The following is a 23,356-nucleotide window of genomic DNA, read 5'->3' on the forward strand; positions in this document are numbered from 1 at the left end:
CGGGCACATCCCCGAGGGACCGAAAGCCGTCAGATCCCCCGGGCGATGAGGCTGCAGCGGGAATCCCTCCCCGGGAACCCCGGCGGGGATGCCCCGGGGGTGCCGCCTGCCCGTCCCGCTGCCCCCGCCCGGAGCATCCCCCGCGGGGCGTGCGGAGCCCCCGGCCCGCGGGGAAGGAAGGACGAGCCCCGTCCGGCCGCGGCTTCCTCCGCAAGCCCTGCCTCGGTGCACGGTGCCCGCCCCCGGCCCTCCCCCGGCTCTCCCCGCTCCGAGCGCCCCGAGCCGGCCGGGCCGAGCCGAGCCGAGCCGCGCCGCCTCCGGGGGAGCCCCCGGAGCGCAACAGTTGCCCCCGAGCCTCGGCCGCCGCCCCCCGCGCCCGGAGGGACCCCCGGGGGACCCCTCGGCAGCGGGAGGAGGCTGCGCGGAGGAGCCGCCGCCGCTTCGCCGAGGCAGCGCCCGGAGCTGCCCGGAGCTGCCCGGATCCGGCTTGGACGCCTCTGCCGGCGATGGAGCGGAGCGGAGGGGCCGAGCCGCGGCTCCTCCCGGCCGGCGGCAGCCGCCCCATCCTCCGCCTGCCGGAGCGGAGCCGCCCCGCCGCCGGGCAGCGAGCCCTCTGCTGAGCCCCCCGGGCATCCTCGGAACCTCCCGCGCCTCCCACCCCTTCTTTGTGCATCCCCCGGACCCCTTGGTGCATCCCCCGGACCCCTTGGTGCATCCCCCAGGCCCCTCGGTGCCCCCCGGGCTCGCCGCCCCTTGCATGCGGCCCCGGGCTGCGGGAGCCGCTGGCCATGGGCACCAAGCAGACCAAGGGCTGCCAGCCGGGCAGCGCCGGGGAGAGCCCCCCGGGCCACCACCGCAAGAAGGTGGCCCCCAGGGAAAGGGGGGATTTCCTGGCTTCCCTGGTGGCCAAGTCGGGCGAGAAGTTCGGGAAGGGCGCCGGCGCCAGCCTGCCCCCGTACCACCGGCGGATCTGCATGATCCAGGACATGCTGCTGCTGGTCAAGCAGGGCAGGCAGGAGGAGGCCACCGAGCTGCTGAAGAACCTGCGGCAGGTGAGCAGGGGCGGCTTTCCCCGGGGGAAGGGGCTGCGCTGGGGGAAGAGCCGAGCAGCAGCTCGCCGTGCTGCTTTCGGGGGCCACGCTCCGCGCCTGCGGCTCCGACTCGCCGGCGCAATTTTGGGGAAGTGGCTGAGGAGCTGCAGGGTGGTCAGGGTGTCACAGAGGGGGAAATACCCCCGGGGAGCTGCTCTGCCTTGTCTGCAGCGAGCAAACGCTGCCGGGTGTATTTTTCCCCCCTTCCCTTTCTTGCTGGTGGCTCTGGGGTTTGCAGCTTACTCAGAGTGGTTCCCACTCAACTTTCCAAAAGTTTGGTGTTTCAGGCAGCTCCGTGAAAGCGCCGAGGCAATTGGAGCTGGCAGCTTTTGAGAATCCGCTCTTTTCTTGCTGGCTTAGAAATACCCAGAGCTGGCAGCGTTGCTTTTTTATCTTTTTGGCGCACAATCGCCTGGTGGAGTTTTGCTGGTGTTGACTGAGGCTGGGAGGAACGAGAAGCTCTGGGGAAGTGGGGAATTAATTGCAGGGAGCCCGAGACCTTTTGCCTTGAAAAAATCTGTTTGAGCTGGGCATTAGCTGGGAAGCAACAGGACGGAAAGTTGCTGTGAGCAAACAGAAAAGCAAATTAGCATTTAATCTTTCCTGCTGATAGGTGCTGATAAAAACCCCCGAGTGCTCTGGGCGTTTTCAAGGCTCTGGGGTGCGCAGGGCTTTGAGGAGCAGCGAGTTTTCCATGCAAACCTCGAGCAGATCCATCTTCCAGCCCGGGTTTGTTTTCTCCCTGGGCTGCTCGGTGTAACCAGTTCTGCCACCCGGGGAAAAGTTGTTCCGATCTCTGCTGGGCATGGGAGCTGCTTTCCTGCCCTATAGTCTGGCCATGGGACTGGTCCAGTCTGGTTTTCTTTTGGGATTTTGGGTTTGGGGTTTGCTGCTAGCGGGTTTTTTGCTGATAGCATTTCCTCCCTCCATTTTCTGGTCCAGGTAACTTTTCAGCTAGTGGATGTGTTGCTTGGGGCATGTCCCCATTCAGCCCACTTCCATTTCTCCCTCTGCCCTGCAGGTTTAGGATTATCTTTAGAGCAGCCCAGCTGAGAAATCTGAACTGTGTCATATGATTTCTGGTTTTTTTTAAATGGAAAACTCTCCCCACTTTCAACTTTGGGATAAAATGCTTTCCCTGAGATGAGTGTGCTGCCTCTCTGGGAGTTGGGGGTGGAATTCCCTGGGACAGTGATCTCTCCATTTGGGATCTGTGGGACCGTGGGGGTTGAGCTGGGCAGCAGATCAGAGCCCAAATGTTGCACCCTCTCAGCCACGCCAAATCTTTATCGTTGTCGCAGCCCATTGGAGCTGGCAGAAGGGCAGGTGCTAATTTTAGAGGGTGTTTATCTCAAACACCTCCCCAAAAAATAAATCTTGGGGCCTGCAAAGTGCCAGGAATCACTCTCACGTTCTCCCTGGCTCCAGACTGGTTTTTCTCAGCGATGCTCAGGTCTGTCCTCACTCTGTGTGCAGAGTGAGGGAGCTGGGATGTGTCACCATGGACGCCCTAATGACAAACCTGACCATGGGGGAACCCTCTCACCTCGCTGGAGATTGGGAAGAAAAAGCTAAAAATGAATCTTAAACTGCTGGGGGAAGCAAGGAACCTGTTACAGTCAGGTGCATCTCTGGCAGTGAGTGTCTCTGAAGAGCTCGCTCTGATAAAATATATCTTAGAGTGTCAAAATAGAGAACTCTTTGTCCTAGATACTATAATAGACTCCAGGCAGGTTTTTAATGAGGTGATATTAATCCCTGCCTCCAGGGAGGGGATGTGGGATGCCCCACTGAACAAATCCTGGCTGCTCTGGGCTTTTCCAGCAGCTGGATTTGGGAGGGGATGCTTTGGGAGGGCACTGGTGGCTCCAAGGCACCACTTGGGCTGTTCCCACTCCAGCAGGAGCCTTCCAGAGCTGAGCCCTGGCAGTGTCTCAGCCTGAAAGGGAGGATTTGGGGAGAAGGACGAGCTTCCCCCTGTGGAAAGGGGTGGATGGATGAGCCTGGTGGGGCAGAGACTTTTCCCTGAGCCATTTTTAGGGTGTCCCCCGCAGAGGGACTGTGCTCCATGTAGGTGCTGCTGCAAAACTCGATGTTTTCCAGCAAAACTGGGGTTTTCCCAGCAAACCCAGTGACCTGGTGCCCAGCTCTCAGCAGAGATTTTTTAAAATCCCAGGCATTTAGGTCACTGGGAGCCTTTCCACTGACTTCAGCTGGCTTTGAAGCCAGCCCAGCGTGCTGCTGAGGGGTGGGTGACAGCATCCCTGCCTTTGGAGAGGCTCCACAGGTTTTTTTGGAGCAGGATGAGCACATGGCCAGAGCTGAAAATCTTTGGTTTTCAGGTCTCTGTGACATAACACCCTCTTCAAGACAAGGTTTGGGGGGCTTTTTTTGCTCCCACAAAAGCTGTGTTTGATAAGCAGGGCAGGGCTGCAATGCTGCATTTTAAACCTGCTGGAGCAAGTCCTGCCCTTCCAGTCCCACCACTGGCACCAATGTCCACTGTGGCCTTGGCATTCCACCCATTTACTTAGAATTTATTTAGAATTTATCCATCCTTCTCCCTCCCCTGAGGTGGGAGCTATGCTGTTCTCCTTACAGGCTCCTGTAAGGATTAATTTGTGTTTCTGGGATTGCCTGGAGGTTGCAAACAACTATAAAATACTGAGATACAAAGTGATTTTTTTGTTGTTGTTTAAAAATATAAAAAGCATGAAGAGCAGACAGACTTTGCTTCCTCAGAGAGGTCAGCAGTGGTCTCTGCTGTGGAGGCAATTTGATCCCACTGCCTGCCCCCAAAATAACACTCCTGTTATTCCTGCTGCCAGCAGCCATTCCAAAGGGTTTGTGCTCCTCTGGCACAGCCAGGCTAATTTAACATCGAGCTCCTGAGACACAGAATACTCATTTCTTTTTCCTTCTTTCTGCTCTGGAGCCCAAACCCCACACTGCAAAATTCAAATCCCCCAAATCCCACCAAGTGCCTGCTGCTCTCCTTGGCCGAGGTGTTTTCCCTCACGGTGCTGCAGGGAGGATGCCTTTGGCATAAATGCAGTGGAAAGACACTGAAATAATTAACATTTGCTTTAGGCTGGTGTTGTGGGTTGCCAGAGGCTTGCTAGTGACCTGGAGGGAGCTGCTGGAAGTAATTCCTGCACGGAATAACTTGGAATTTATCTGCCATGAAGTGACTTCCCAGGTTTACCTGGCAGCATCTTCCCTGCTTTCCAACAGGGAGCTGCTGCAGGGAGAGGCTAAAAAATGAATTTATTCAGGGTGTCCAGCACTTGGGACATGGGAACCCACTCTCAGACCCCTCACTCCATCCAGGTGGGAGAATTCCAGCTCCACTATTCCCAGTACCACCAGCTGCAGAGCAGGATCGGTTTTAGCCTTACAGAGCGTGTCACTTTTTATTTTTACTCTTTTATTTTCTCCCCCATACTGCTGAGTTTCAGTGGTTAAGGCAGCCAAGCGCTGTCAGTATATTAAATTCTGGGAGTGTCTCTCCTGCTGGGGAGAGGATTTGTAAAACAAAGCATGTTTTCCTCCTCCCTGCTGCCAGAGGATCGCTTTTCCCAGGCGAGATGGGGAAGCGCTTCCCAGCACATTACGTTGCACTCAAGGAATTTGCCATTGGTTATGGCTGGACGTGGAGCTCCTGCTGCTGTTCTGGGGCTGGGGGAGAGGGGAGGAGGAGGAGGAGGAGGAATCCAGCAGATCTGAGCATCATCTGCACAGGGCAGGTGGGCAGCAGTTCCAGGAATTCAGTGGAAAGGGGGCAGAGAAAGCAGAGTGTGGCAGTAAATGCCTGGGTGTGGCCAGAGCCAAATGCCAAGGTCCAAGGTGTGGCACCACTTGCGAGGTGGATTCTGTGCCGTGCCAGCCTGGGGTGGGCAGTGCTGGGGTGTGGAGGGCAGGGAGAGGCCCCAAATGGGCAAAAACACCACTAAAAAATCCCATTTGCAGGAAGGGGCTGGGAGCAAACGTGCTCTGTGCCCACCAAAGATTGCAGCCCCTGGGCAGCCCCTCCTGGCTGTGGTCCAGCCTGGGATCCCTGGGGTTTATCCCACAAAACCCTGGGGTTTATCCCACAAAACCCTGAGGTTTATCCCACAAACATCCCCTGCTGTGGGTGCAGCTGTGCCCCTGCCCCATCCCAGGGGGATTTTCCAGACAGAGTTTGTGGGGAACAGACATGACCTGAGCAGCCTGGGAACTGTGTGGTGCAGGGATGTTTAATTAATTAATCAATGATGAATATTTTCTTTGTAAGAGGGGCTTGACTAGTGGGGATGGTAAAACACAAAAAAAAAATTAAGAACACTGATGGAGACAGCTCACTTTGGGCTCCTGTGACTTCCTCCTTGAGACACAAGAGCAGAGAAAAAATGAAAATATTTGTGGCTGGGCTCAGTGCTTGCCCCTGGGCCTGTGCACCCCAGCCGTGGGGCAGCATCCCCATGGGAGCCATCCCAGGAATGTTCAGGAGCTCAGCACTGCTGTGTTTGCCCCACAAATGAACACCTGCTCCCTTCTCCTGCCTGCTCAGAGCAGCTGATGCACCTGAGGTGACCCAGCCTGGGGTCCCTGGGCTCCTCTGGCTGCCAGCAGAGGACAGGGATGAGGAATTTTGCAGGACTGGGGTTGTTTTTCCTCAGCTGGGAGCTGCTGGGGCTGAGGGAGGGCTGCAGCAGGGCCCCAGGGTGGAAGTTGGGTAACCCTGCTCTGAGTGGGGTGGCTTTGGGATGAACCCTCACTTCCTCTGCCTCAGGCTGCTGCTGAAACCCCACCAGGGCTCCCAATGCTTTTTAACCCTTAGGCTGCTGGAGGCACTGACAGCAAATATCTCTGATATTTGGGGTGTTTCCTGCCCCAAAAAGGGTCTCTGGTGTTCCCAAGCCCTGCCCTGCTGTAAGATGCTCCCTCACTTTGCCTCTTCCCATCCTTCAGTGGCGTTTGCAGGTGGATGTGAGGTACAGGATTGGATTTAATAAACCCCCTGGAAGGTGGCTGCTGCTGCTTCTCCTGGGGGAAATGTGGTTTTTTGGGGGAGAGGAATGCTGGGAGAGCTGGGATGTGATAAAGGGTGGGGACTGGGTTAGGCTGGGCTGGGCTGTGGGCACCTGGAACAGGGGATCAGGTCCTGCCTGTGCCCTCACTGCACACAGAATCTCCAAGCTGGCACAAGTTAATGGTTGCTGTTCCACCCCAGCCCCTGTTCAGCACTTTCTCTGCTTATATAATAGCAGGAATGTGTCTTCCCCCCGCCCAGGCTCTGCTGTTTTCACACCTGATATGAAATGCAGCAGCTTGGGGCTGCAGACAGCCTGGCATACTCCTTTTTCCCCCCTCTCTTTTCCTTTTTATCTTCCTTCAGCCTGTGAGAGCCCGGAGTGTGAGGCTGTCTGCTCCCCTGGCAGCGTGGGTGTGTGGGCACAGCCCTCCCTGCACATCCCAGCTCTGCCATGGGGCTGTGCTGGGGCAGGAATGGGGCTGATGCACCTGAAATTCAGTGTACCGCAGCTTCATTGTTTGGTGTGTCAGGGGATTTGTGGCTGTGGTCTTCTCTTAGCTGAGGGAGGTGGTTATGTATTAATATTCATTTCATTCTCCTACAAGCAGTGTGGAATTTTTTTAGTATTCAACATCTTCAGGTCCTGGCCAAATGCCTGATATGATTTAATGCCTGATTCCATTTCTCTTTCTCTGTGTCTCTGTCTCAGCCTCCTTCTCCTTCAAATTTTGTAGAAAAGATCACTGCATGGTAAATTTAATCTTGCCTGTAAAAGGAAGAGCAAATTGTCCATTCCATTCCTCTCCAGGCCGAAGGTTTTAGCTCCAATTACTCCTGGCTCTGACCTTGCTGCTGGGGAGCAGGAACTGCTTGGAGCTTTCCAGCATTCTCAGATCTCTTCAAGACTCTTTATCTTTCAGCCTTGGTGTCTTTCAGAGTCAGAGGCACTTCCTTTGTGCCAGGCTTTGAGCTCTGGAGAGAGCCTGGACAGGGAGCAGAGCCCAGGGGAGGGAGCTGCCTTTTCCTCCTGCCTTTGGGTGTCTCAGTGGAAATCTCCTTCCTCAGGGCTCTTTATATCACAATCATCTCCCAGAGTCCTGGCTGTCCTGCTTTGCAGGGTTTGATAATGGTGGGGGGTTTCTTTACGAGATGTTTATGCCTTTTCCAAAGTCCTTGTTGGAAAACCATGGAGGTTTTCCTTGGGGTCTGCTCCTCCCCAGCCCTGGCTCCTGCTGCTGGCTGCTGATTTCAGTCCCTGAATGTCCCCTTGCCTGTGGCATTGCTTTCTGAGCAGCTTCCCAGTCCAGCTCCTGCTCCCACTGCTGCTGCTCATTCCCAGAAGTGCTCAGGGTTGCATTTGGGGATGTCCCAGTGAGGCACTGCCTGGCAGCAGTGTTAATTCCAGTTCTGACAGCAGTTGTGTGGAATGAAGGCTGGCTCATTAAAGGAGAGCCCAAGCAGCCAGCCTGGAGCAGGAGCAGGGTTTTTTGGAGGAGGGGGATTTGTGTGCTGGGTTTTTCGGCTCCTTGCTTTCTGTTTAGGCAGAGAAAGGGAGGAAATGGGTGTCAGGGACAGGAGCTGCAGTTCTGGGGGAGCTGCAGCTCTGTTTTCAGCCCTCCAGCATGCAGAGCACACCGAGGTGAGCGAGCTCTGGCTGTGCCTTCCTCCCACTCCAAGGACAAGCTTGGAAAACACGAGACTAAAACTTTGAGCAGTTCCTGTGCCTTCACCTCCCTTTGTGCAGAGATCCCCTGGGTGGGAGAGCACAGGGCTTTGAGCCAGGAGCCCCAGTCCCATGGCTGGGAAATTCCCAGAGCTGCCTCTTCCCCTGGCCCAGGGGATGAGCCCAGTGTGGGGCTGGGAGCAGATAATTCCTGCCTTGTTCTGCAGGGCTGTTCCTTCACCCCCGCCCTCCCCAAGGCCAGGATCTTGGCACAGCAGGGAAATCCCAGCAGGGGAAAGCAAAGGCTGCAGAGGAAGGAGAGCACACTGTGGTGGGAAATGGTTGTTTTGGCCGGGGATGTGCTGAGGGTTTTTCCTGGGACATCTCTGTCCCTGTTCCCACCCTGCTGCAGAGCAGCTCTGGGGCTGCCTTGGGGCATCCCCACCCCCGTGGGAAGTGGGATACAGGAGCTGGGGGGGTTGGACCTCAATAAAAAACCCCAATTCCCTGCACAAGGATGAACTGAAGCTGCTGCAGCCTCTGCCCCACGTTTGGTTGGTGCTGAACAAACTCCAGCCCCAGGTTCAGCCTGAGCTCCCCAAAATCAGGGCAGAGAAACCCAAATCTCTGCAGAAACAGGACTCAAACCTTGGCAAACAGCTCCAAAGCCTTGGTTCATCCCAGAACCCCTCCATTTATTTCCATTTATCTCCATTTATCTCCATTTGGATACGGGAGGCCCTTCTCCAGAAAGGATTTGGGGGAAATCTTGCTCCCAAATGTCTCTGTGAGCTTCCTGGGCTTGCAGAAAAACAATTTGGGATGAGAGTGTGAATGATCTACACTCATTATTTACATCAAGCCAAAATCATGCAGGATTGGATTAAATCTTGATTTAAGCAGCCCTTTTTTTCTGTGTGGTTAGGATTTTTTTGGGGGTCATTCTGTAAGAAAGAGGATGTTTTCCTGTTTGGTTGTAAAAAGCTGCTTCTGCTTGGTGTAATTGGATACTTCCTTTTCTGAGGAGGGAGCCTGGTGTATCTGGGGACATTTATTTAGGCAGCTGTGTGGCTGGGTGAGGAATTTTGTGTGGTTTTATTCTGGTGGGAAATGGTGAATTTGGGGTTTAGAGGATTGATTTATTGATTGATCCTTTTGTATTTCTGACTCGAGTTACAGGGAAATGAAGGCAAGTTTAAAGAGCAGAAAAGTGGTTTTTAATGTTTTTTGATCAGTTAATACACTGCAAATATGCTGAATAAGAAAGCAGACAAAACAAAGGAAATGTCTCAGATTTTGCATTTAAAACTGGTTGATTCATTAAGTGGAGTATTAATTGTGCATTGTGAATTGCACTTCTGGTCACCATAATTACAGATCTTGGTCTCTCAGGTTGAAGTTTTACTTGCAGATTGGAAAATGTGCATTTCTCCTTTGTACTCCTGATTTTTTCATTGACTTGCTGAAATTCAGTGTTAAACTGGACTAAGTGAATGAAAATCCTTGAAACTGGAACAGAACCTTAAGATCATGGAGTGAAACATTTGAATTAACTGAAATTAAGATGTTTCCTTTGTCCTTGTGAGAGAGCCAAACTCTCCCCAAAGCTGTGTTTGCACTTCACTCTTTTCTGGTTGTTTTTATCACTGACTTCCCTGAAATCATTGGCAGCCATGTCCTGCCTACCTGGGCTAACAGGAGCTGTTTAAAATTAAATAATTTTTTAAATTTTAAAATTAAAGCCTGACCAGAGGTTGCCATCAAATTGCTGGTTTGAAATCTGGGTGGTTTAAAGTAAATGTATTTAATGTTTAAAGCTATTTTATAAAGCAGCATTAATTGAATTTTAATATTACTGAATTGAATCCTTGGGCAGTTCAGTCATTAATTCTTCCTTAGCAAGTTTGGGCACTTCCTGGTGACTTTGATGAGCCCAAATCCTTTACTTTTGGGTTTCCCTGGAGAGGCTGAGCCAGCTGGGAGGATCCCACCTCCAGTTTGGAGGCACATGCCAAGGTGGATCCTCAAAGGAGCATCCAAATTCCCTGGTGCCAGACAGGCAGGGAAGTTGCTGTGAAAGCCTTCAAGAAATATTTTACCTTCCAACCTTCTTCAAATATCAAATAGCAAATCCCAGCCCTGCTCTACCTGATGGTTCAAAATCTGATGCTGCAAATCAAACCACACAAGCATGGCATAAAACATGGGAAAGGCTTCATTTCTTCCCTTCATCCCAAAACTGACTTTCCTTTGTTGGTACGAGTCAGGGTGAGGTTCCCAGCTCCCTGTGGTGTAGGCACAGCACTGGTTGAGTCTCAGGATGGGAAATGGGAGACTTTTGAGCCAGCCTGCAAAAAACGAGGGTGATTTGCCCATGCTGGTGGTCTCATCCATTCCCTTCCCCAGTTTCCTGTGGGTGTTTGAAGAGGAAAGCCTCCTCTCAGCAGTTCCAAAATCGGTGTTTTGTTGTGTGTGTGCCATTCCCAGGCTGTTCAGTGGTCACGGAGTGCCTGGCCAGCACAGCTGGGCTGGGTGTGCTGGATTTGGAGGGGAATTTGGAGCAGGACCCTGGTGGCTGCAGGTGTGGAGCTGCTCCTGCTGAGTCTGGGGCTCTGCTTCTCATCCTCTCTCTGGATTAGAGCTGGAATCTTCACCAGGTACCCCAAAAAACACAGTGTCACCAGTGTGGGTGATTCAGAGAGGCTGCCAGGGCTTCAGGCTGGCAGAGGGGAGGTTTGGGTGGGATGTTGGGAAGGAATTGTTCCCTGGGAGGGTGGGGAGGCCCTGGCACAGGGTGCCCAGAGCAGCTGTGGCTGTTCCAACCCTGGAAGTGCCCGAGGCCAGCTTGGAGCTCCCTGTCTATGGAAGGGAGGTGTCCCTGCCCATGGCAGAGGAGTGGGAATGAGATGAGCTTTAAGGTCCCTTCCAGCCCAAACCAGTCTTTTGCACAGATTTGTGGATTTGGGAAGGGGAAACGTGTCTCAGGTGGATGTGCACAACATCTGCTCTGCAACATCTACTTTTTCAGTGTAAAACTCCAGTCCTTTCCATGGCATTCTTCTCTCTTGCCTTGCTGCTTTAGAACAAAGGTGGCAGCAGCCCCACGAGCTGCCAGGACCCCGGGTTTTCCTGGATTTAGGATGTGTGCATCCCTGTAAAGGGCCTGGGTGTCTCATAAACAGCAGGACCGTGGGTGTGCAGCATCCAGCACGGCCCTGCTCCCACGTGGGGACCAGCTGCTGGAGCTGTACCACTTCCAGGCAGGAATTCCTGGCATTTCTTGGCAGGGGAAAACGTCCCAAAGCTGACTTCCCAGTCCATGGCACTGGTCATTCAGTGGAAAGGCTTTACTGTAAAACAGGAGCAGCTCTGGTGCTTTCCTGAGCTCTCCTTGCACAGCTTGGTTTTCCCTCTGGTTTCCTTCCCACCCCGTTGGTGTCCAGAGGAGGAGGATGGAGAATCTGGCACAGTGCAGGTGACGGGGTCAGCCTTGCAGCAGTGCAAGTTTTGGTTGTGATAAACTTCTCCATCCTTTTTTAGATGTAAAGCAGTCCTTGGATGGGATGAACTCCCTGAAACGTGGGGAGGAATCTCTGCTTGGGGTGCTTTCACCTCTTGCCCATCAGCTGCTGTTCTGCACCAACACAAAGAAAATAAATCAGAAAAACTCCTTTCCTGAAAGAAAATAAATCAGCTAAACTCTTCTCCTGAAATATCTTTTTTTTAAAAAAAGACCTTTTAGTGCCGCATCACATAAATCAAATTTATTTTCCAAAGGAACTTGTGTTTGCTTGTGTGCCCTCCCTTTGGAAGAGGGCAAAAATACAGGAGCCTGGAATATTCCCAAAGGCAGGAATACAGTGCCATTCCCACAGGCTGAGGTCATTCCATTGATTGCAGGAGGATGGGATGACATTTTGCAAAATCCTGGTGGGACCCAGCACTGACCAAGCTCCCCTGGATGTTCCAGCTCTGACTGACCCATCCCAGAGCCACCAGGATGTGGCTGTGCCACCAGGGAAACGCTGGAATCTCCATTCCTGGAGGGGTTTGTGGGATGTGGGGACATGGTTTAGTGGTGGGTTAATGGCCAGACTTGAGCTTTTCAGGAAATATTCTGTACCAGGGAAAGATTCTTTACCAGGGAAAAGCTTCTCTACTCCTCATTTTTCAGAGGGAATGGAGCAGAAGGGCTGAGCATCCCTCTAGCAAAGGGGAAGGGAAGCAGGGAATTCCCAAGAACAGGAATGAAGTGCACAGAAGTGGCAGGGCCACGAGAGCAGCTGCTCCTTATCTCTTCCTGAGCAGGCACATCAGGGAAGATAAAGTAAAAAGGGAAAAGATAACACGGATTGAGTCAGCCTGGCTCTCAGAGAGAGCTTTTTCCAACCTATTTACTTGTCACCGGTGATTTTAGACGAGCCTGTGGGTCTTCAGAGAAAACCAAGGTTTTTTCCTCCTGTTTCATGTCTTGCAAAAGGGAATCTTTCTTCCAGCCACGAATTTCTGGCATTTCTTGGCACGGGGAGAAGGTCCCAGGGCAGGTTTGGTGTCACTGGGTGCTGAATGCCACCCCACATCTCGCGTGTGTGAGGCTGGAGGTGTCTGATTCACCACCCACCAGTGGCTCCTCCACTTTAGAACCAGCTCAAGGTCTGTGTTAGTCATGTTTTAATGCTATTGAAATCAGCTGCTCGTGGAGGAATTCCAGCCCTGGGCTGTGGATGTCCCGGTGGGACTGGAGCAGGGAAGGGGAGGCTCAGCACAATGAGCTCATCCTGGCTTTCCTCTTGCTCAGCTCATCATCCTACATCAGGTTTCAGGGATTATTCAGCCCCGTGGTTGTATCTGGGAAACGAGATTAAGGATTTGGTGCTGTGTCCTGAAAGTTTCTGGGGTTCTTCTTCCTCTGCTGTTAACTTCAGGAGGAGCTGCTGGTGTAAAAAAAATATCAGTGCTGGCTGTTTTGGAGCTGGAAAATCAATGTTCTGGGCTTGCAATGCCAGAACTGGGAGCAGGAGCTGCCAGCCACAGACTGTTCTGGCACCTGTGGGAATATCCATGGCCACAGCGTTCCATGGGATCCAGCTGGTGTTCCCAGGAAGGCTCAGCCACCCTGGGGAAGCAGGAGGGATTAGCAGGGTGCTCTGTTACCCACGGCATCCCAGCTTCTCCCTGGGGACTCTTCCTGGGCTGGTGTCACTTTGTGGGGAATGAAGGGAATATCCCAGGGCATGGAGACACGGGTGCTTGGCTGATGTTCCTGCTCTGGAGCTGCTCCCTGCCTCGTTCCTGGTGTGTTTTGGGGCTCACCCCAACAGGCAGAAGCCCCAGATGGAAGGAAACTCCTAATCCTGCACAGCAGCTGTGACTCAGCAGTGGGAGCAGCAGCTTTGCCGTGGATCCTCTCCTGCAAAGTGAGCTCCAGGCTGGTTTTCATCACCCAGCTCGTGGCTCCTTCTCCTCCTGGGGCCACAGATCCATCACAGGCTCTGCTTCCCTGGCAGGAGCTCCCTGGGCCAAGGTGTGTTTTGTGTCTCGTCCTCCCGAGCTGCTCTGGCATCTCCACTGGGAAATGGAATATCAACAACAGCAATTTAATGGCCCCGGCTGTCAAACAAAGCAGAAATATTTGGATTTTAGTGGTGGGGAGGCAGGGGGGGTTGGCACCCTCTATTGCTGAAAAGAGGATGTGAAACTGCAGGACATGGGCAGGAGGGATGTTCCTGCTCCTCCTTGCCTGCTGTGGGGGTCCTGTGGGTTTGGGGTGCAGAGGGCAGCCCTGTCCCTCACAGGGGACCCTGACCCCACAAACAGGGCCCAGCAGAAAAGCTGTTTCTTACCTGGGTCTGTTCAGTGAAACCTGGGGTGGATTTCCCTTCCCAGCCAAGCACAGAGGCTCTCAGGCCATTTTTGGGTTAATCTGTCACATCTCTGGGGCTCAGGACCAGCAGCCACCACCCTCTGGCCTTTCTGGAGCCTGGTGTGTGGTGAAATAAAGAGAATTTTAATGGCACTTACTGGAAATGTTTGCTGGCTCTGGAGGGCAGAGCACTCTCCATCAGCCCAGCCTGTGTCCCCTGGGATCTCATTCCCTGATTTTGTGCAAAATGCTTCCTCCACTGCTCACTTGAGCTGCATCTCACTCTGGGGTGTCCCCCTCCTTCCCTGGGAGGGGAGCTGGGTGGAGGGAAGAAGTTTTGCTGAACAAAAACCTGCACGAAGCACTCTGCTAATCCAAGCCCTTTGGCTCCAGTGGGATTTAAACATATGCTTGTAGTTAATCAGGTATTTAAGTGGTTTTCTGACTTGGCAAGCCTGAGAGGAGATATCCCAGAGGAGGAGGAGAGCAGAGCTGTGGCCTCCCAGCTGGAAGGGTTTGGGAATGGGGAGCAGGGCCAGTCTGGGGTGTGGCTTTGGCTTTCTGTGACTCAGTTTCTCCTTTTGTTCAGCTCTCTGCAGGGAGCTGTGAGGCATCAAAGGTGCCCCAAAAGGCAGTGGATTGGTCAGTAAATTCATCTGAGCTGGCAGTGGGGGCACAGGGAAGGTCCTGCCAGGGGCTGCTGGATTCACACCTGGCACATCCTCCTCAGGATTCACCCAGGGTGAGACTAGAGGGGTTGAGAAAGGATTTTTGGGGAGATCATCCCCCCTCACTCTCTGAAAAGCTGCTTGGGGAGCTCCCAGCTCTGTCTGGGGCTGCTCAGGAGAGGTTTCATGGAGTGTGAGGCAGATTTTCCCTTGGCTCATGGATTTCACCCCTGAACAGAGAGCTCTTCCCACCTCAATCTGATTTTCTTGCTGGGTATTTCTGCTGGGATTGCTCTGGAATTTGTCTCCACTTACCCACCCAGCATCACAGCACTGATGTTATTATGCAAAGTGTAGATTATTTAACCACACAATTTTTTTTTTTAATTTATTGATTTGACATTGCTTTGAATCCCATTACAGGAATCTGCTTTATTAATGGACTTTGTCCATGCTTGAGATTAACTGGGGATGCTGGATTTGCAAATGAAAGAATTGGAATTCATGTTGTCCATATTAATTACTTGGGTGATGCTGGCTTCCTTGGAGAAATCTTTATTTTTATTCCACTCCTGTTGCTTTGTCTTAATTCAGAAAATTAGTTTGGTGCTGTGGGATTGGGTTGGTTTTTCTCCTTTGCTGGAATTCCCTTTTAACAGTTGGGAAGGTACTAAGTGGTTTCATGGAATAGGCTGTTCCTGAGGATAAATTTTAATACAAAAAAGGGTCAGGGAGCTTTTATTTCATTGTTTTGTTCAACCCTACTTCCTCCTCTTTTCCTTATGCTAAAATCTCTCTGTATCTTGCTCCTTCTAAATCTTTACCTTCCAAAATCTCCTAATTCCTGCAGTGACACTCAGCCAGATTCTTGTGCTGAGTAATTCCACTCTCTTTGCTGGTAAAAATCCAGGGATATGCCTGGATTTTGGTAGGTGCAGGTACTGCTATTGATCCAAAACCATTTTTTTCCCTGTGCTCCTCTCACCCAGGCTCCTGCAATGGTGTAAATGGCCCCAAAAAAAAAAAAAAAAAGGTTTGGCATGATTTTATGGGAGTCAGCTGCAATTTGTTCACTTAAATTATCTTTTTGTCATGCTTGCATTATTCCACAGCAGCCAGTTTGGAGAGTTAATTGAATATTTGTGTCTCTCAGAGATGCCTTCAATTACTTCCATTGAATAACTCTGGGAGAGAGCTGTGCTGAGGAATCACTGATGCTTATTTTCTCTATCAGAAATATCTGAGGCTTTATTCCAGCACCTATTAAAGGATGCCAAAACATTCCTAGAGTCTCCCACCCCGAAATTCCATCCTTTTGAAGCGGAGTTTAGCATCCATTGAGCATTAACAATGCATCCCTGCATGGCTGATGCAATAATAATCAGCTCAGGGCTTGGAAGTGGGAGCAGCTTTCAGAGAGCAGTTCTTGGGTTGCAGCCTCTCATTGTGTGTGCAGGAGTGGATTGATTTCTGCTGGGTCCAGGAGGCTTCCAGGTGAGGCAGGAACATCTTTATTGGTGCTGCAGGTTCTGGGGGAGGGCGTGGGAGTGTTTCCCAGGGCTGGGCATCAAGACAAAACCCCTGGATAGCTGTGGGCAATCCCCACCTCAGGATTTTTGGCTGCACTGATCAATACTCCAATATCTTCAAGTTTTTTCTATTGTTGGATTGCAGCAGCTCTGCTGGCTGAGGAGGGCAAGGGCAGCCGTCAAAAGCAACAATTTTGGAGTGGATAAAAAAGCAAGTGTGTTGTTTCAAGTGAGATTTGCAATTCCTTCTGTTTCTGCTGCTCCTGGGAACAGCAGGTCAGGATGGGCTCAGAGAGGGCCTTTAACCTGCTGTACATCAGGAGACCCACGCTGGCCTCCTCCTGAAGCCTCTCCTGCTGACAGCTGCTGGGCCAGGACCATAAATCCTGATTCCTTCCTAAGCAGAGCCTGGTTTAGAATTAATGGCAGAGCCTGGCAGCTCATGCAGGGTTGTGTTAATTGTGCAGGGAGGGCAATTTGGAGAAGGGGCTGGATTAGAGCAGTGAGAGGTGAGGACTCCCAGTGTCTCATTTGCTCTGTTATACCAGGGCTGAGCTTTCCTGCATCCTCCATCCCATCAGCAAAGCTCAGGTCCTGCAGGATCCCCTGTCCTGTCCCAGGCAGAATCCCTGACAGCAGCTGGGGACCATCTGGCCCAGCTGCAGAGCATCTGTTCTGCCATGCAGGGCTTTCCACAGCCAAATCCTGCCCCTTCCCTTGCTGGGATCTGTTCTTTCTTCCCTCCCAATTCCCCTGAACTCAGAGGACCTTCATCACCTGTGAGACCCCTGCCCCTTCCCCAGGGTTTAACAGGAGTGGTGACAGCAGAGTCACCTGGGGAGGGACAGGGGGTGGCAGGATGGATAGGCAGCACCAGCCTTGGTGCTTGTTTGGGTCATCCCTGAGGCTGGGCCACCTGGGTGAGGCTTTTGGGGCTCTTTTCCCAGCAGGGATGTGCAGAGCTGGGGTGTCTGGCTCATGGGATGCTGTACCTGGGGGTGAGGAGCAGACTGCACCAAGGGCTCTGTGTTGATCCAACAACTCCCATCAGCTGGAGGGGGGGTGGGGAGCCTGGTCTGTGATTCCAAGCAGGGAATTGTGTGATTGGAATGCTGCTCTTGTCCCAGGAGCTGCTCACTTGCTGCAAGCCCAGGCAGCATTGAGAGCATCCTTCTCTCACAGGCAGTGGAAACGATGAGGGCGAGGGATTCCTCCCCATCTGACACTGCCATCCTCTGCTTGTGATTCTCTTCCCCTTTCCTGCAAGGATCCCAGTTCTGTTTTTCTCTTTTGTTCCTGTAAATACTTATTTTAGGGTTGTTTGTGGATTTACTGCTTGTGAGGGCAGGGTAGGAGACGCACAAATAAAAATCTTTAGTGGCCATCAGGCATCTCCTGTCACCTCCCAAGGACAAGAGTTGTCTGAGCCTCGGGTTACCTCTAAAAAAAACCATGGGGTGCTGAAGCAAATCATAAAAATCTAACTAATATGGATGGGTGATCAGCTGCAGAACAGATGGGGCTGATTTTGGCTGGGAGAGGGGGCAGGAAAACCACGCAGAGCTCCGTGCTCGCTGTGCTGGGAAACAAAGGTGAGAGCAGCACGAGGGGGATTTTCCTGCTCCAGTCGCCTCAACACTGAATGTCTAGGATCAGCTAATTAGAGGGGCTTTTCTTGGCAGGTAAATGAGAGAGACAAGCTCATCCAGGGCCTGAGTCAGCCCAGCTGTCTCCGAGCAGGATGAATCACCATCCTCATAGGAATTGACAGCGCCCTGAGCTGAGGTGGCAGCTCTGGCTCCTTCCCTGACAGGAGATAATAGGCAGCCTGTCCTCCAAGTCCGTTTTCCAGCAGGGATCTAGAAGGCTTTTGCAAGTGAAAATTAGGGTTTTTTTGCAGCTGGGAGCTGGCAGCACAATGTGGTCGAGGCTGGGGCTGATCCTGGGCATCAGCCCCGTGCTGGGGCAGGAGTTCCTCTGCAGCCCTGAGAGCTGCTGGTCCCAGGGCAGAAGGGATGAGAAATTGGTGAAGTTCTGCTCCTGACCTGTGGTTTGGATACTCCAGGCAGCACCTGGGAAGCTCTTCGGGCAGACACACGAGGATGGAAATGGCAGATTTGATAAAATTGGTTATATTTTCATGTAATTCTTCACTGCAGAGCTGTGAATAGGAGGCCCAGCAGCCAGACTGGAGTTAACAGGGTGGGTGTTGTGCAGGGTTGATGCGTGAACCTTTTCCTTTGGGTTTTAGCCAGGAATGTGGGGGGCTCTGGGTGGAGCTGGCTCCCAGGAGCCGAGGGGGTGGGAGAGTGACCCCTCAGCTGTGCTTTGCTCAAATCCTCCTTGACCTGCAGCTTTTTCTGCCTCTTCCCTTTGCAGGGGGAAAACTGTGTGGCACCACTCTCCTTGGGAGGGTTCTCAAGAGTCTCTTGTGCCTCTGGCAGGCTGGGCTGTCACCCATCCATCTGGGAGCAGCAGGGATAAGTGACAAGTGCCACCAGGAGCCATCTGGTGCAGGCTCTGCATGGCCAGCAGGGTCCTGGCTTGGGGCTGGAGCCCCAGCTGGAGCCCCAGCCCCAGGCTTGGATGGAAAACCAGGATTTGGGCAGCTCCTGCTGCTTTAGGAGGGATGAGTGGATGAGATTTGGTGAGCTCAAGGCAGAGTTGGTTAAAGGCAGTGGTGGATAGGAATTGTTGGAGTTTTTCAAAGCAAATCCTGGAGTCGCCTTACCCAAACAGAACTTCCAAGCTTTTCCTGGGATCCCAGGGGCTCTGTAAATCAGCAGAGCTGAGGCCATCCTCATTAAACATCCACAGGCACTCTCCTGAAGAAATCTTAACTGTGATCTGGCCAAATTCCAGTAGGACTCATTGCCTTTGCCTGGCAGTATGAAATAAAAGAGCATTTTTCTGCAAATCTCCTATTCTCAGTTGTTTATTATCTGGCTGGCAGCATCACATCTCTGCCCATTAATCCATCTCTCCAAGTTCCTCCAATTCCAGCCTCCTGGAGGGGGTTCAAGCTGCCACCATTTATTATTTGAGTCAGTCTGCCAGGGAAATATTTTCTCCTTCCCTGAAGCATCGACTCCCTTCTCTCACTGCACCCTCAGTGCTTGAATGAGCCATTTGTGGCTCCCAAACTGATATTAACTCTGTGAAACAGAAAATACCCCACATATTTAAACTCTGATTTTACTCCAGGCTGGTGGGTTGGACGTGAAGTCTGCAGAAGCAGTTGCTGGTTTGTGTGGAGGTTCCCAGGGTGGCTTTTGGGACCCCCCTTGCAGGTGTGCTGAGCTCCCAAATGCTGCCTGCCCTCCTCAAAAGTGCAAATTTGATCATCTCTGTGTTGCTCAGGGCTGTTTTTTGTCCCAAAATATGCTGTGACCTCATTACCTTTGGGGTGCTCTACTCTTCTCTCAACCAGAAATCAATTCCTGCCTTAAAAATCTTTTTGCGGAAGAGTAGGGGGAAGTGGTTGGATTTTCCTCACGGGACAGAGGTTGTGTCCAGCATCCAGAAAAACACAGGGCTGAGTCACATCCCACCCCCCTCTCTGAGCTGACCTCCCTCCCCACACTGCTCCCACCTGCTGGAATCATTTTTCCCAGGTAACCTGGAGCAGATGATGGATGGAACACTGAATTCATCCTTCCTTCCTCCAGTGCCTGACTCTTGTTTACAACACCAGCCTCCCTGCTTGGAAATTCAGGATGCTGCCCTGAATTTAGTGGAGATAAAGGAGTTTTGGAAGAGGTGCTGGCCAAACCAGCAGCTCTTGGGATATTTGTGAGCAGCTGTGATGAGGGTTTTTTTTGCACAGGAACCTCATTTGGGCAGCAATAACTCGGTGTTAGTGAAAACAACAACAGCAGAAGCTGCTTTCTCAATGACCCCTCACAGGGACCTGCTGCATTTTCCCCTAATTACAATTCAATTTGCAGTGATAAATAGTTTAATAAGCAAAAATGGGCTTGGCAGTGGTTGGTTATGGCTCTGTGTGGCTTGGGGGATGCTGGAAACACAACTTGGAGCTTCCAAAGGCTGGGAGCTGCAGTTTTGGACAGCAGAAAGGAATAAGAAATTGTTTTACATGAGGGAAAGAAAAGTTGGGGATGCAGCTCCCAGAGGTTTTCCTTGGGTGATGTTGGCCTGGAGAGTGATGGGTGAGCTCTGAGGTTTTGGGGAAAAGAGCTGTTTTTGTGAGTTTTGCTGCAAACAACAGATTGGGCACAGCATCCCTGTGCCTCTCACTGGGCTTGGGGTTTTATTTTCAAAAATAATTGGGGTTTTTTTATACCTTTCATGGCTGTAGAATTTCTGTTGCTGGCTGCTGGAGGGACACATTACATTTTTTCTGCTGAATTTTTGGATATAAATTTCAAATTCACCCCTCAAAGTGAGGTAGGTGGTTGGATTTTTTTTTTTTTTAACCTGATAGCTTTACACTGCTAGATTTGCAGAAGTCTCCCGTGGAGGCTCAGCTGGTTGGTGGCAGGAAATTTTCCTTACAGTGAATAAGGATGGATCAATGGTTTGCCTTTCAGCTTCCTGAAGCTGGAAACAAATGGGATAAACTGCAGAGAAGTCATGGGTGATTTCTGTTTGAAAATTCTCCTTTTTACTGCAGAGATGTTCCCATTTTCCTGCCACACTTGGACAAAGCACCCCAGCAGAGTTCAGGGGTTTGGATCCACTCCTGAACACCCCTCAAATCTGTCCTGAGGAAGCCATGCCTGGCTCATAAATCCCATCACTTTAAACCCTTATTTATTTGAAATCTGCACTTGCCATCCAGGTAAAATCCCCTGGGAAAAAGGAACGTGCTGAAAAAAAGTGGCTGGAGCCAGATGCTGGGCGTTTTCTGCAAAGCCAGTGATGGGTGATTTGCTGCTGACAGCATGAACTGGTGTTAAGTTATTAAATTGCAGATGAGCTCATCACTTGGCCTCGAACAAGTTTCAGCCTTCAGAGGCTTTAAAATATTGTGTGTGGTGGAAAAGAGACAATGCTGGTGTGGCAGAGAGGTTTGGGGAGCAGCTGAGAAAGAAATCTGTGCCTAGAAAATGTGAGCACCAGGAGGGAATGCTCCATGTGGAAAATGTAAAGTTCTCCCAGGAGAGGGGAGGAGAAATTCTCTGGTTTATAAGCTGGACGTTTTCATTTTAGCTGAGGAAAAAATGGTGAAGAGTTTTGAGATGCTTGAAGGGGCAAGAAGCTGAGTCTGGTTTGATTCTGAGGTCCCAGTGAGTTGTCCCAGGTTCCCAGATTGGCCCTCTGGTAATTCCTGGTGTTTGCCATAGATCATGCACCAAATCCAGCTTTTATCTGATGTTTGCTTGATCCTAATGCTGGGCTTCACCAAACTGGGAACGTGACATCCATGCTGCTGGTGGTGCTTCTCTTCCTGGAAAAGTGGGAGTTTCCTCTGAGCACCTCCCTGCACAATTTCTATTTCTTCTTCCTCTTGCAAAGGAGCCCAAGTTCTCTCCACTCTTAGATTCTTTTTTTTAAAGTACAAAAATAATAATTTGTATAAATTTGTAAATAGTAATTTGTACAATATAATACATATAATTTGTATAATATAATACATATAATTTGTATAATATAATTTTTATAAGTTGTAAATAGTAATTTGGCAGAAGCTGTGAGACAGACCAGAAATCAGTTTGGCCACTTGATTTTCCCAACAGGGCAGCCTCACACGTGTGTGTTTTTTAACTGCCTCGGCTCTTTTTTTACTAAATAACCCGTTTGCAGTCAAGGAGTTGGTGTTAACTCAGGCAGTGCTGCAGGGTTGATCCTAAAAATACCGAAGAAACCAGTGGGATAAACACTTGTCACCTCGTTTGTGGCCTGAGCTGTAATTGCTGTAATGTGAGATCCCTCGGGCTGTTGTGTCTGAAGGCATAGTGGATTTTTTTTTTTAAGTGTAGTTGTTTATTTTCAACCTGTCTGAAATCAGAGAGCATCCACACCTACCAGCAATGTGCCTTCCCCTGGGGTTTTTGGGGCTGGAGCATCTCTGAGCTCAGGACAAGCTTTAATTTATTGCACGGTGCCAAGCTGTTATTGCCTTGTGTTTGTCAAAAGGAAATTTGTTGTGCCGGGTGCCACCAGCTCCACGGGAAGTAAAAGAAGTTCAAAAAGGAATAAAAAGATTATTTGGGTATTATACACATAAATATATTTGAGGTGAAAGGAGCACACTGTGTATAACCCTTCCCCTCCCCATCCCTGTGCACTGATGTATTCCATGCGGGGAGTTCTCTGCTAAAATTCCTCAACTTATTCAGTCTAAGAATTACAAACCATAGAAAGCAGCCCTGGAGGGGACTCAGGAGGTCCCTGGGGCAGGATCAGCTCCACCTGAACTGCTCCTGACACCACCTTGTCCATCTCCAGTGGCACAGCTTCCACTCCTTCCCAGCCAGCCTAACCCAGCATTTTGCTCTTCCCTCCCTCCAATCCACCCTCCTGTTCCCAGTGCTGCAGTTTTAGGCTCCTTCCTCCCTCCCTGTGCACAGCAGCCCCAGAACTCCTCCAGTGCTGCATTTATTCTCCAGTTGCAGCTCTGTGTGATGTTCCCCGGGGTCATCTTGGATTTTATCCCGTTGCAAGGGTGTCATTAACTCAGTGAGTTAATGACACTGATCCTGCACTCCTAAAGCCTCTTTGCAGAGCAGGTGAAGGCTGGGAGTGCAGCTTCCCTCAAGGTGACACAAGGTGTCCCTTCCTTCTCTTGGTCACCAAAACGGCAGGAAAAACAAAAACCCTCCAGCAGCATTTTCAGTGGGAGCTGCTGGGGATCATTTCCTCCTTGGCTTCTCCTCCAGTGAGGGCTGACTTTTAAGAGCCACTGGCTTTTCTATCCCACCTAACCTTGCTCCTTTGCCCTGTTTCTGCAGGATTTAGGGATGGAGTCCACCTCTCTGGATGATGTCCTCTATCGTTACGCCAGCTTCCGAAACCTGGTGGATCCCATCACCCACGACCTCATCATCAGCCTGGCAAGATACATCCACTGCCCCAAACCAGTAGGTGCCACGGTCTCCTCACGCTCTGGGGCTGTGCTGCCTTGGCAAACTGGGAATGTGAAGTGCCAAGGGAAAATCCTCCCAGGTCTGGGTGGGTCTGGACCAAGAGGATCAGGTTTTCCAGCTGAACGAGTGATATTTGGCTAATGTTGGTACTCCTTTTGGCTTGTGTGTGGCAAGGGATCATCCATGGGTGGATGGACCTGCAGGCATCACTCTCCTGTATTTGCTGCTAATAACAGGTCTTTAATTTCCTGTGAGAGCATCTGAAGGGATGGAGTCATTCACTGCTGCTTCTTGTGGGTGTTTTACTCAGTTACAGACTCCACCAGTGTTTGAAAAGGAGGGAAATTGCTTTTTTTTTGAAGCATTTACAGATTTATTTCGTGTTGTGAGGCAAAGCCACAAAGGTGCTGTTGGGGCTGTGTCTGCCTGGGCTGTGGTGTGAGTCTGACTCTGAAGGGCTTCATAAAACTCTCTGC

The 23,356-nt window shown here is 51.3% G+C and overlaps 1 protein-coding gene across 1 annotated transcript in view; it reads left to right on the forward strand.

The window, feature by feature from the left end:
- The first annotated feature begins 280 nt into the window (after positions 1–280).
- The window catches only part of LRRC75A (leucine rich repeat containing 75A), a 57,593-nt gene continuing 34,517 nt past the window's right edge, over positions 281–23,356 (forward strand). Inside the window, exons 1-2 of the mRNA XM_039720772.1 lie at positions 281–1,052; positions 22,746–22,874. Coding sequence (XP_039576706.1) covers positions 789–1,052; positions 22,746–22,874 — 393 coding nt within the window. The 5' untranslated portion in view covers positions 281–788. The remainder of the gene's footprint in view (positions 1,053–22,745; positions 22,875–23,356) is intronic.

This window comes from Passer montanus, unplaced genomic scaffold (genome assembly GCF_014805655.1).
Source record: "Passer montanus isolate IOZ18808 unplaced genomic scaffold, ASM1480565v1 scaffold44, whole genome shotgun sequence".
Lineage (NCBI taxonomy): Eukaryota > Metazoa > Chordata > Aves > Passeriformes > Passeridae > Passer > Passer montanus.